The sequence below is a fragment of the Podarcis gaigeae genome (assembly GCF_964106915.1).
Source record: "Podarcis gaigeae genome assembly, chromosome: Z".
NCBI lineage: Eukaryota > Metazoa > Chordata > Lepidosauria > Squamata > Lacertidae > Podarcis > Podarcis gaigeae.
The window spans coordinates 15,230,841-15,243,785 of NC_139691.1; the positions used below are offsets into that span (position 1 = coordinate 15,230,841).

General features: G+C 46.6%; 1 protein-coding gene across 2 annotated transcripts in view; it reads left to right on the top strand.

The window, feature by feature from the left end:
* DDX31 (DEAD-box helicase 31) overlaps positions 1–12,945 on the top strand; it is a 63,568-nt gene that overhangs the window by 44,038 nt on the left and 6,585 nt on the right. For both annotated transcript variants that reach the window (XM_083721392.1, XM_083721393.1), the window contains exons 18-19: positions 1,013–1,124; positions 8,753–8,930. In XM_083721392.1, the coding sequence (XP_083577518.1) occupies positions 1,013–1,124; positions 8,753–8,930 (290 nt within the window). The remainder of the gene's footprint in view (positions 1–1,012; positions 1,125–8,752; positions 8,931–12,945) is intronic.

A 12,945-nucleotide genomic window follows, 5' to 3' on the forward strand; every position in this document is an offset into this window, starting at 1 on the left:
AAACGCGTCAATAATATATATTTTTTAAGCATTCAAAATACAGTTAACAGTGGTCACATGACACCAGGAGCAGTGTATTTCAGCCACTGAATGTCTGGGTGATACAGGAATGCATTTAGATTCCTCCTTGTTCTGATGGAGACAGGCACATCTTAACAGGGAGGGCATTCCACAAATAGGGAGCAGCCACTGAGAAGGCCCTGACACAGGTCACCGCTAATCAAGCAGCCCCTAGTGGCAGCACCAGTAACATCATCTCACCTGCCAATCATACAGACCGTGATGGCTCTGTCCAACCTTCATGGTGTTCCTCTGAATATCCAGCAGGTTTTTATGATATTGGGGAAGGGGCTCTTTGTTTTAGACATTTTTGCTGTATGGTTGAATTTGGCTAGCTTCATTCACATCTCAGGAAGGGGAGGGGAGTTGCAACCCCAGAGAGCTTGGGGGCTATCAGTGCAAACTCAAGAATAAGACAGCACAGGCCCTGAATGTGGCCCTCTGGGTCCCTCTCTGGCCCTCAGGAATCTCCCCAGGCCACCCCTCCCCTCCCTGGCCTCAAATATCTGAAAGATATTCTTCCCTACTGATACTTTCAGGCATTAAGATCAGCAGAGGGGAACCTCTTTATTTGTCCCACCACCTTCTTCAGCTTGGGCTGATAATGATAAAAATTGATTGGAAAGGCAGCCAGCTCATAAAGGTTTTTAAATACTAAATAACTGATCTGGGTTTTTTTCCTGGAAGTCTGGTAACCTGGAAAGGGTGGCCTCTACTTTGGGACATTTAATATGTGACATCCTTAATTGGCAAACACTTTTGGTACATTTGATCTGTTTTAATGGATGTTTCGTTTCAGTGGTTTTTACTGTGTGTTTCCCCCATCTCTGTCCCCATGGCAGAGCGATTCATAAGCTGAATAAACAGAACTGAAGAACTGGGTATAAAATCTCTTTCAAAACTGCTTCATTCTTTCTTCTTCCCCCGCCCCCACTTTCTTCGTCTGCTACAGAAGTTCCACAGCGATGACCCCCAGGAAGTGCGACGCAGAGCCACCATCTTGCAGACGGAATTCGAGAATTACGTCCACTCTAATGCAGAAACTGTTCAGCGGGCCAAAAAAGGTTAGGAGTCTTTTTGTTTTTGATAATCTTAGAATGTAATCCTTTTTTTAGTTTTAGCAGGAGAGAGGGGGCGATGAAAAACATTTTTTATTTTATTTTTACTATTGCATCATTGAGTGGTGTTTCTTAAAATAATATTATATTTTATATTCCGTCCTTCCTTCTGAAGGAGCCCAGAGCAGCAAGCAGGGTAACAGAACACAATTAAAACTCCACAAAACAACCTTCTGAAACCAGCTAAAACCTTCTAATAGGTTTAGGTGAAATGCCGTAGTGCTAACTCTGTCATAACCAAGTTCAGCTTTCAGCAGCCAACCCTATATAGGGTAAGAACCATAGGTCAATGGTAGAGCATCTGCTTTGGGTGCAGAAGGTCTCAGCTGCTGCCCTCAGCATCTACAGGTAGGGCTGAGAGGGCCTTATGTCTGAAATCCTGGAAAGCCACTTCCAGTCAATGCCGAGAACACCGAGCTCGATGGACCAATGGTCTGACCCTGTATAAGGCAGCTTCCTTTGTTCCTAGATGTACACCCTCCCTTCCTCGGCACGAGAATGAATTCCACTCTCTTGCTTTAACTACAGTTAAGCTGAACACTGCAACTAAACTATGGTTAGGTGAAATCAGAAGCAAACATCTTTCCATCATGCTACTATGGTTCAGCACAGGGGTAGCTGAACTTTTTGAGCCCAAGAGTGAATTTGCAAACATCACAGTCACAATTTGCAAACACAACAACCAGTCACAAAAAGCAGCATATTCTATTGGCTGCAAGAGAACACTGCTTTCAGGCCCATTTTCAGCAGGAGGAAGAGCCAGCAAGAAACCTTCTAAAGTTTGATCCCAAGGCCACTCCCTCCTTTTTCCTTTTTCTACTCTGCTGCAGAACCATTGGCACACAACCAGTCCGGAATATGATTTCTCCCCTCACATCCCATTTTACGGACAAGGAAGCAGTGACCCTCCAAATTCTGCAGGCTTCAGGATTTGCTTGGTGGGACTGGGAATAATTGACCAGCAGGCATCTTCTTGACTGTGTTCTACACCATCAACAGTGGCACAAGATATCAAGGGTGGGGGTGGGGAGAGGCTCTTACATTACCAACCCCATATTGGTGCTCGCAGTTTATGCAGTTGAGGGCTCCATAAAGGCAGATGCGATTCTCTTCTTCGGTGCCAGAGCCTGAACCTTTATGCAATGCTGGATGACTGCAGAGGGAGAGATACCAGCCCTGCATTTCCCATGAATATCTTAAACGCTTCCCTTTCTCTCTCCCTCGCCCTCTGTGTTTTCCCAGTTTTGCGTCCCATGCAAAGGTGGCTCCTCCTTGCCCTTCCTCCATCGCCCCATCTTTCTTGCTGTCTGCATATGCAGGATTTCCAAACGCCGGCTGGCTTCCATAAACCTCCCTCCATTCTTCCTCCTCTGTTGAAGCCAAGGATGGTGAATAATTAACGCGGCAGCTGGCTCTCCTGTTTATGGCAGGAAATCAAACGGAAACGATGCCAAATGCACAGTTCTCTCTCTCTTTCTTAGCCTTCTCTCCCCACCCCAAGCTCTTCGCTTCAATTTATGTTTTGACCTGGTCGATGTTGTTGGTAGCCAGCGTTGCCTCACAGAACCCCTTCCCAAAGGAGCAGCTACTTTTTAAAAATATCTGGCTGTTCATCCTCACTCTGTTCTTTAGGAAGGGCCCATAACTCAGTGGCTAGAGCTAGGATGGAAACCCTTCTTGCAGTCCAAGGGCCTTGTTTCCTCCTGCAGAACTTTTCAGGGGCCGTGTGGAGACTTGACCACCACAGTTTTCCTAACTCTTTCCTTTGTGGCTGTGGGGGACACGGGTGGTGCTGTGGTCTAAACCACTGAGCCTCTTGGGCTTGCCGATCGGAAGGTCGGTGGTTCAAATCCACGCAATGGGGTGAGCTCCCGTTGCTCTGTCCCAGCTCCTACCAACCTAGCAGTTCGAAAACATGCCAAAAAGTGCAAGTAGATAAATAGGTACCACTCCAGTGGGAAGCTAAACTGCGTTTCTGTGTGCTGCTCTGGTTTCGGTGTTCTGTTGTGCCAGAAGCGGCTTAGTCATGCTGGCCACATGATCCGGACAAACACCGGCTCCCTCAGCCTGTAAAGCTAGATGAGCGCCACAACCCCAGAGGCATCTGCGACTGGACTTAACTGTCAGGGTACTTTTTAGAGCATCTGCTTTGCCCACAGAAGGCCCCAGAGTTCAATCACCAGCATCTCCAGATGGTTTCTTGTCTGAAATCCTGAGGAGCTGCTGCTGGTCAGTGTAGACAGTGCTGAACTAGATGGACTAGTGGCCTGACTGTGAAAGACCTTCCTACATTGCTGTTTGAAGCACCATGGCTTCATTGCAGAGCACCTGCTTTGCATGCAGAAGGTCCTGGTTTCAATCCAGGTGGGACTGGGTGAAACCTCCTGTTTGAGAGTTGCTGGAGAGCTGCTGCCGGTCAGTGTAGACAACACTGAGCTGTATGAACCAATGGGCTGACTCCGTATAAAGCACTGGGAATTGTGGGGGCAGATTTAAAATGGCAGGCACTGTGATTCTCCCAGCGGTTTGACTTCACCCCCAGAGGCGCACTCCATTGTCTTTCAGGACAGATGGATGCCAACAAGTAAAAATGGGATGCCAACAAGTAAAAAAAAGAAGAAGAAAAAGAAGAAGAAACCCAAAAATCTGAAAGAGATTGGTTATACTTGTTTTAGCATGGATTGGGAATGTGCAGAATCAACAAACTTACTCCAAACCTTGGTGACAAATTGACAATTTCAACTGCTTTTCATACATTTGATTTTTACGTGCCCAAAGATAATATGCAAAGTTATGCATTACAGTGGTACCTCAGGTTAAGAGCTTAATTTGTTCTGGAGGTTCATTCTTAACCTGAAACTGTTCTTAACCTGAGGTACCATTTTAGCTATTGGGGCCTCCTGCTGCCACCGCACGATTTCTGTTCTCGACCTGAAGCAAAGTTCTTAACCCGAGGTATTATTTCTTGGTTAGCGGAGTCTGTAACCTGAAGCGTCTGTAACCTGGGGTACCACTGTATAGCTATATTCCAGATCCCATAGAACCAATCTGACAGAGGTGAAGTTCCTTTGAATTGCATATAACCAAGTTCCACTGAGAGTGGCCCTATTAAAGTTCATGGACCTAAGTGAGCCATGTCCATTAGTTTCAAAGGGGCTACTCTGAGTAGGATTAACATTGGATACCCCTCCCTCACCCTGCAATTCATGGGACCTGTCATATTAGCTACCATTAGTAGTTGCTGCCTCCCTGCAATGGTTGACCACGGCATGCTCAATTCAGTGTTCTGGTGGGATGCAGATTCAAACTGGGTGCAATGAGAAAGGGGGGACCATTTCAGTCGTGGCTCCAGAATAACCTCCTAAAGGAGGTTTGCCAGCCACGTAGCTTCCTTACTATTCGGGTGAGAGTCTCTTTTGGTAGTTACCACATAGCTCATGTGCACTAGGAACTGTGCATTCATTATAGTAAATCCCCCTTCCAGCTGAGATCAGACGCCCCCCCCCCCGCCTCCCTGCTGAACTTCAGACATTTAATGTAGACCTTTCTATTCAGAGTTGTGCTGTGCCTTTTTATGGGGTGGGGATTACCTATGAACTTGGGTTGTTGGTTTTTTAATGCCATATTAATCTGATTGATTAATTGTTTTATTGATTGCTCTGTAAGCCTCTTGCGACCATCTACGGTCAGGCTGTTGAGTAGGGGAGACAGTGGTACTGAACCTGCTGGCTGCTTTTTTCATACTCCTCTGCCTCTGCCTTTTTAAATAAGGTTTTTAGATAAAGGTTTCCCTGATGTTTTCTGTATTGTGGTCATTCGCCTTGAGCTCAGGAAGGGAAAAGACAGGTGTGCATACCCACAAAAATGGCAGACTCTGACTTGTGTTTCCAGTTTTTTCCCTCCTCCCTGCCCAATATGGACTAGGAACTTGCTTTGTGTGGTGGAGCGGGAAAGAAGCAGAGACATGTAGGCCAGCCTTTCTGTGCTTTGAACCGAGCAACTCTTGTCCATGTGGCTTTTAAACCACCTGTATGATGAAGTTGGGCCTGAAGTCGTGACTGAACATCTTAAAATATCAAACATTACCTTTAGAAAGGTTGGCAACTCACACACACCCCCGCCCCCGCCGGTATTTTCCCCTCTCTTTCTTCCTGTGTTCCCCCTCCCCCGCCAGACGGGTCTCTAAAAAATTGATGATGTGAAATGAGAAGAAGGGGTTGCAACGCTCTCTCCTTCGTTACTCCCTCATTGATTGGGAAATGGTGTTCGCTTTGCTTGGCAAACAGAGCTTTGATGGATTCCCAGAGTCCTTCCAGGAACTGATCTCGCTAAAATGACATTTTTATTACTGTTCGTAAACCCCAATCTCCTGCCACCCCTGAGAGATTAGGCTTAAGCTGTGGGCAAACGTGCTGGTCTACTGACTCAGTGAGGAAGGGCAAAAGAGACTGGTGGGGGAGCAGTGTTAGGTTTCGATGCAGTTAAGGGACTGGCGTGGTCTGGGGTGGGGAGGCAGGGGTCTGAGATGAGGGTAGGGAGAGAAAGTGGGGAGGGGTCCCGAGCTGCATCGCTGGGATTTATTTGAAAACCAGAAATGTGAGAATTCTGGGGTGAGAATCGGAGGGAACGAGAACTGGGGGCTAACCCTGCAAAGCATGAAATCTTTAGTGGTCTCCTTTGCAAGTACAGCCATACCTCATGTTACATTCTTTCAGGTTACGTCCTGCGGTGACCCGGAAGTACCGGAAAGGGTTACTTCTGGGTTTCGCCGCTCGTGCATGCACAGATGCGCAAAATGATGTCACGTGCATGCACAGAAGCGGCGAATTGCAGCCCGTGCGTGTGCAGATGTGCCGCTGTGGGTTGCATTCTTTTCATGTTGCGAACGGGCCTCCGGAACAGATCCCGTTCGCAACCAGAGGTACCACTGTCTACGTACCTACATAGTTTTATTTGTATGCCAGCTTTCTACAGTTCAAACCACACTCAAGGTGCCTTACAGCATGAAAAGAATTCATAACTACAACATAGCAGAAGTAGTCATGAACAATAAATAAAACATTTTTTAAAATACACAACCGGACTGAACAATTTCCACATAAATTACAAGATCTAAAATATAAAAAATAAAAAAATTTAAAAAAAAACCCTCAACAGCGACAGCCCCTGTATCTTATCTGGAGTTGGGCTATACCCCCAGGTGTAATGGTTGTTAGGGGTTACTTGTGCGTAACCTTACTTCAGTTCAGTTAGCTTGCTTGCCCCAACCATGCTTAGGGTCGGAGCTCGCCCTCCGTGACCTGTTAGTCACTTGCAGAATCCGTCAGTGGGCGTCTCTTGAACCTCTTCCAGCATAAAAGCTGTTTGACCCCGAGTCTCCTCCTATGTTCTCTGCGTGGAACGCATCTGCGCAAGTAAGGGGAAGGCAGGGGCGTCCCAGCACTCTCTCCACTATCGTCGGGGGAAGGGTCTTGGAGCCCTGTCACCAATTTCTCCATCTCCCTATCTTCTCTATGGGTGTTACGTTGAAATCCTTCCCCCCTGCTCGTCCCCTCTCCGGCATCGCTGGGTGGTCCTGCCTCCGTCTCTCGTTCTGATGGCAGTTCCCTGACACCAGGCCAGGAGGAAAATGGTGTGCAAGTCTTCTAGGACTCATAGCCAATAGTTTAGAAGTGCTCATTGGCCATTGCAGTAGCTGTCCCTATGGTGGCCTGCAAGAGTCACACAAGGCATTTGTTTGGTTTTTTAAAACTTTTTTAAAGAAGTGTTTGTGCTGCTTTACAGCTGCTTTTTCTCCATCTGGGGTCAACAGAGAGGGAGGGGCAAGCCTCAGAATGATACTGAAAACTGTTAGACAAGGATTCCCAAACGATGTCCATGAGCTTCATGGTGTGTCTGCGGATCTCTGGTTGAAGACATTAGGTGGACCTTCCATCACATTAAACATTCATATTGATTTTTAGTTGCATTTTTATTTCTCCTTTTATTTCTTCTTGTTGTATTTTATCAAATCACAGTTTGGAATTGTCTGGATTCTGTGGGATGCAAATCATAACACAATAGAATTCAATATAGAAGAAACAAAAGGAGCAATAAGAATACAGTTGAAAACCATACAGGCTCTAGCACACCGCTTTGCAATTGCTACAACAGGCAGAAAAATAATTAAGTCGCCTGCCAAGACCTTCTGCGTTCTTCAAGTTGGGTGGGGTGAGTTTAGGAGCTACTGATACAAGGGACTTTAATAAAAGTAGTAAGCTGCCCAATACCTTACGACGGGAAAATGACAGATGATAATTCAAGCATTACAAATAAACAATTCATAATACAGATTGTGGGTAATATGCATAGGGCTAAATTTTACTCTTGAGTAGACCCATTAAAATGAACACCTTAAGTTGGTCAAGTCTTTCGATTTCAGTGGGCCTACTCTGAGTAGGACTAACATGGGTGACAACCTGCTAATTATTTGAGACAGATCTCTCTCTCTCTCTCTCTCTCTCTCACACACACACACACACACACATATGTATATAAATACAAACAACTTCCCATATGTGCATGCTGTACAGTGGTACCTCGGGTTAAGTACTTAATTGGTTCCAGAGGTCCGTTCTTAACCTGAAACTGTTCTTAACCTGAAGCACCACTTTAGCTAATGGGGCCTCCTGCTGCCGCCACGCAGTTTCTGTTCTCATCCTGAAGCAAAGTTTTTAACCCGAGGTACTATTTCTGGGTTAGCGGTGTATGTAACCTGAAGCGTATGTAACCTGAAGCGTCTGTAACCCGAGGTACCACTGTATTTGTGAGGGAACATGCACACATGCAATTCTGGGAACTCGGAAGTAGATCCCGGAAATGGGGAGCATCCTGGAGAGTCCTCCTGACTTGCAGGGAGACCCTCCCCAGAGCCTGGAGAGGACATTCTCTTCAAGCTTTGGGGAGGGTCTCCTCGTGAGCAGGATGCCTCCCCACCTAGCAGCTGACGTGCAGGGTAGCGAAGCAGCAGCCACTTCCCTGCACCTCAGCTGTGCAAGCTCTGCTGCCCCTCCGGCTTGCACATGTGAGCTGGATGGACAGCAGTGCTTTCACAGCTGATGGGCAGGGAAGCTTCTGTAATAAAATTAGTCCCTAAGCCATGCCAATCAGAAAAAAACCCAACATCAAATCACATCTTACGCACTTGTGGGTTTTTTTTATAGCAATAAAAATGTGATCCTTTATGTGTCTACCCAGAAATAAGCCCCGTTGAGTTCAAAGGGACTCTTTCCCTGGTATATTAATGTAGAATTGCAGACTCAAGTTCTGAAAACCACCCATGTTTTAACTGCTGTTGTGATACACAAATGTTGCCCAGTGCAGGGGATTTATTTTGGTAATTTGATGGTATGTGACTGGCTTTCTGCATATGCTTAGTGGACATTGCATCTGTTTTGGAGGTGAGCTTGAGCTCAAATGAAGAGTGTCCCAACAGGAAGATAATCTCACCTGAGAGGCGATGGCACGTAATCCCTTTTTGCAAAGGAAAATTCCCAACGGCCACATTCATTTTTCTTCCTCCCTTTTCCCTCCAGCTCTGCAGTCTTTCATCCGGTCGTATGCAACCTACCCAGCCAGCCTCAAGCACATCTTCCACATAAAATCTCTCCATCTGGGCCACGTGGCAAAGAGCTTTGGGCTCCGGGACGCCCCTAAGAATCTCAGTGCCACCTCTGCCTTCCCAAAGCAAGCGAAGAACCAGAAGCAGAAAAGGTAAAGGCTTTGCTTTCCAACTCAGTGTGCGGGTTTGACATTGGAATAATGGGAAACCGGTGGCCTCCCAGATTCGCATCAGCCCTTGTAGCTAACATGACGAGCCGCCGGGGAGAATGGAAGCTGAAACGCAGGAGCCTGTGGAGGGTCACAGTCTCCTCCATTCCAGATTGAAGCAGCAACATTGCCTACTGCATACAGCGAATGGAGGGATGCCTCTGTTTAGAAGAGACAGTCCTTCAGGAAAAAGGGGGGATACCTCTTTTTGATTTGGGGTGAGGAACCTGCAGCCCCTCTAGATGTGGTTGGACTGGTACAGTCTTAACTGTACCAGCTAGCATGGCCCAATGGCCAGGGGAGAATAGGAGCTTGCAGTTCAATATATTGTAGAGATTCCCCAGTTCTGCTTTAACCTGTAGAGCCATAGGGTGGCCTGGGCAGGACCCTTCCCCGTTCCAGCTGTTCCTCCTCTCAATACAGCAATGCACATCTACCCAAAGGAAGCCTTTCTGTGTTAACACTTGTTTTGTGTGCTTGCATACGGCATGATTGGTGCATGAGCAGAAAGGACCCCACACTCAATGCCAGACTCATGCACTCCTCTCTTCCGCCACCAGGAGGAGGTCTTTGCCAGAGTTAGGATTTCTGGAAGCTGCCTCATACTGAGTCAGACCATTGGTCCATCTAGCTCTATTGTCTACCAGGGGTAGCCCTAAGTGTGGTGCTCTTCAGCAGTTTTAGATGTCAGCCCCCATCAGCCCCCAGCCAAGATGTCCAATGGTCCAGAGTGATGTGTCTGCCTCTCCTTGACCTGCTGCCTGTCAGTGTCATTGGGTCACCTCAGACTCTGCCATCCAGTGGATAAAATCCTAAATAATTTAGGCCAAAAATATCTGAGGGACTGCCTTCTTCCATACAGACCCTCTTGGGTGCTGACATTGGCAGAGGAGACGCTCTTGGTAGTTACACCACCAAGTTGTGACGGGTGGCAGCCAAGGAGAGGGCCTTGCTTGTCTGTAACAGACCCTAAGCTGTGGAACTCCCTCCGCAAAGGGGTGAGTCTGGCTTCACTCTACAGGCGAATGCTGAAGATAAATCTCTTTACCCTGAGACACCTGCGATCTGCCTTTTCAGGGCCCTGCCATTCCTGTGACCGTAATCTGTTTTAAACTTTTGAATCCTGAATTTTAAAGTGTTGCAGCCTGCCCTGGAACCTGCTGTTTGTCATCATCATCATCATCATCATCATCATCATTTTAGAGTGTGAGGAAATGCAGTCTTTCTGCACCTTTCTGAATCCTCCCCACTTTGCCAACACGTTTATTTATTCCCAAGCCATGAATGCTCTCCTCTTTTAGCGTTCCTGTTTAGATAAGAGGGCCTATCAGATTGCTCTTTTTAAAAAAATATTCAACTGTGGGGTGTTCTTTTCAAGTGGTCTTTTCTTTTTCTAAATCATACTTTTTAATCCATGCATATATACTGCTCTCTAAACCACCTTTGCTTTAATTCAAAGAAAACCATGGTAAGAAACAACTCCCAAACTACTTTCCTCCTCCTCCTCCTCCTCCTCCTCCTCCGCTTCTTCTTCTTTTTCTTTTCTTCCTTCACCTTCTTTCAATTTCTTCCCTTTCTCTTTCTTTGCTGTTTCTTTCTTTTTCTTTTGCTCCCAAGCCCACCTTCCTTTTTGCAAATATCTGTGTTGCTTTTCTCAGCTTTTCCTTTTATTTCTTTCCTTGGGTCCCTCTCTTTTTTTGTATATACTCCATTGCTGTAAAATTGTTTCAAAAAAAAAAACAACAACGCTCCAATCTGCGCAAAGCGTCGGCTGCTCAATCATAAAGGCCCCCTTAATCCATGTCACGATTTGCTGGGGCCGTTGACATCTTTAGCTCGGGCCATCCGAGAAGCAAAATTAAAGAAACGAAGTATGTTTTGGGGGGGGGTGTGCAGGAGGACTGGGTGGGAGACGGGACCCACAGAGCAGTTGTTGGGAGGGGATTCAGGACGCACCGCATTGTCCCTGCCTTTTTTCTCCCTGCGGACTGCTTCTGCTCACCCTCACCAGCAGATGGGCAGCAGGACAGGAATGCCCCAGCGAGCAGGGGATTTAACGGAGCTTTATTTAGCTAAGAATAGCCTGATTAGCTGATAAAGAGCATGTAAGATGGTATGGGGCAGGCTTTGATGTCTCCTTAGCCCAGCAGGGAACGGGGTGATGACTGACACCAGCAGTCTCACTGGATTACAGCAGGTGGGGACAATGTCTCCCTCTGTTCCTGAGATGTTGTTTCTCTGTTAAAGCTATCCCCCCCCTCGCTTCTTTTCCAGAGGTTGCGTGTTAGGGGGCCCTTTCCATCCCTCCCAGTTTGGGGGGGGGGGAGAAAAGCTTGCATTGCCATTTCCACAAACTTAGCAGAGAGCAAAAACTGGACAGCAGCTGGGGAGCCATCAGGAGAGATGGGGGGTGATTAATGTTTCCAACCAACCCCCTTCCTGATCTAAAGAGAGCCAGTGGGTGGTATCTTGGAACAAAGAGACCCACCAAGTTCAGATCCCTATAACGGCAGTGCTGTTTTTCTAGAAAAAGAGGTGCCGGAACTCACCCTGAACGCCTGCCTCGTTCTCTTAGAATGGCAATGACACCCACCCGAGAGGTGCCAGGACAGAGCTCTAGTGAGTTTCTGGCCAAAAAGAAAGCCATGCCTGTTATACTCCCCTGATCTGCCTATCCTACCTCACAGGGTGGCTGTGAAGATTAAAGGTGGGAGAAGCAACTCAACATTCCTGAGCTCTTTGGGCAAAGAGCAGGATAAAAATTAGGAGTAGGGTTATTATTCCCCATCCCCCTTCTTCAAGCTGCTGTTTTGTCCCACTGGGAGAGACATTCATGGAACTACTGTCATTCTCCCTACAGGAATATAGTACGGTGGTACCTCAGGTTAAGTACTTAATTCGTTCCGGAGGTCCATTCTTAACCTGAAACTGTTCTTAACCTGAAGCACCACTTTAGCTAATGGGGCCTCCCGCTGCTGCCGTGCCACCGGAGCACAATTTCTGTTCTCATCCTGAAGCAAAGTTCTTAACCCGAGGTACTATTTCTGGGTTAGCAGAGTCTGTAACCTGAAGCGTATGTAACCCGAGGTACCACTGTAGATTCATGAGGGGTGTGTACTTTTGATCAGAGGTGTTTCCAGATTGATCTTTTTAGTGCTTTCGCTAGGGCTCAGTACATTTATTTTCTTAAAAAAAAAAACAGGTTAAAACATTAATAGCAATGGGTCTAATGGATTATGGGATTATATCCAGTCGTATTTTATTCAAAGTAGACCCACTGAAATTAATGTACATAAGATGGTCGTGCCAATCAGTTTCAAGGGGTGTACTCTTGAGGAGGGCTTACATTAGATCTATTCCTTTGCTTTGGGGCTGAGAGCGCTGGGCTGCTTAAAAAGATATGCAGCATGATTTATATACCACTTAATCAACAAAACCCTCCAAGCAGTTTAAGTAAAACAAAGCTTTTAATCCTGCTGAATTTTGCCTCTGACTACACCCTTCCTTGGAATGTACCCTCTGAAAGGTTGAATGGGTTTAATACAGCCCTGACATTGCAGGTGGTTCCACACCCCTGACCTAAGGGGGTCCCCCCGCCTCTCTGCCTGTCACTGTCAGAATACCAGGTACTGATAGATCCACCTCATACATTTGAAGCACATCCAGTGTGCATTTAAGGCACATTATTTCCCCCAGAGGATCCTGGGAACTGTAGTTTAAGAATGCTATGAATTGTACTCTGTGGTCGGACTGCAGTTCCCAAGATTCTTTGGGGGAAGCTATGCACTTTAAACATATGATGTGGATCTGGTTGTGTCACCTGTTAAGTATTATGGAACTATGCTTCCCCTTCCACCCCATGAGTAGATTTTCATTTTTTAATTCATATTCAAGTAGATGCAGGTTTTAATTGAATTGTTAATAGATAGACGGTCTAAGACTTGTGATTAATTGATCT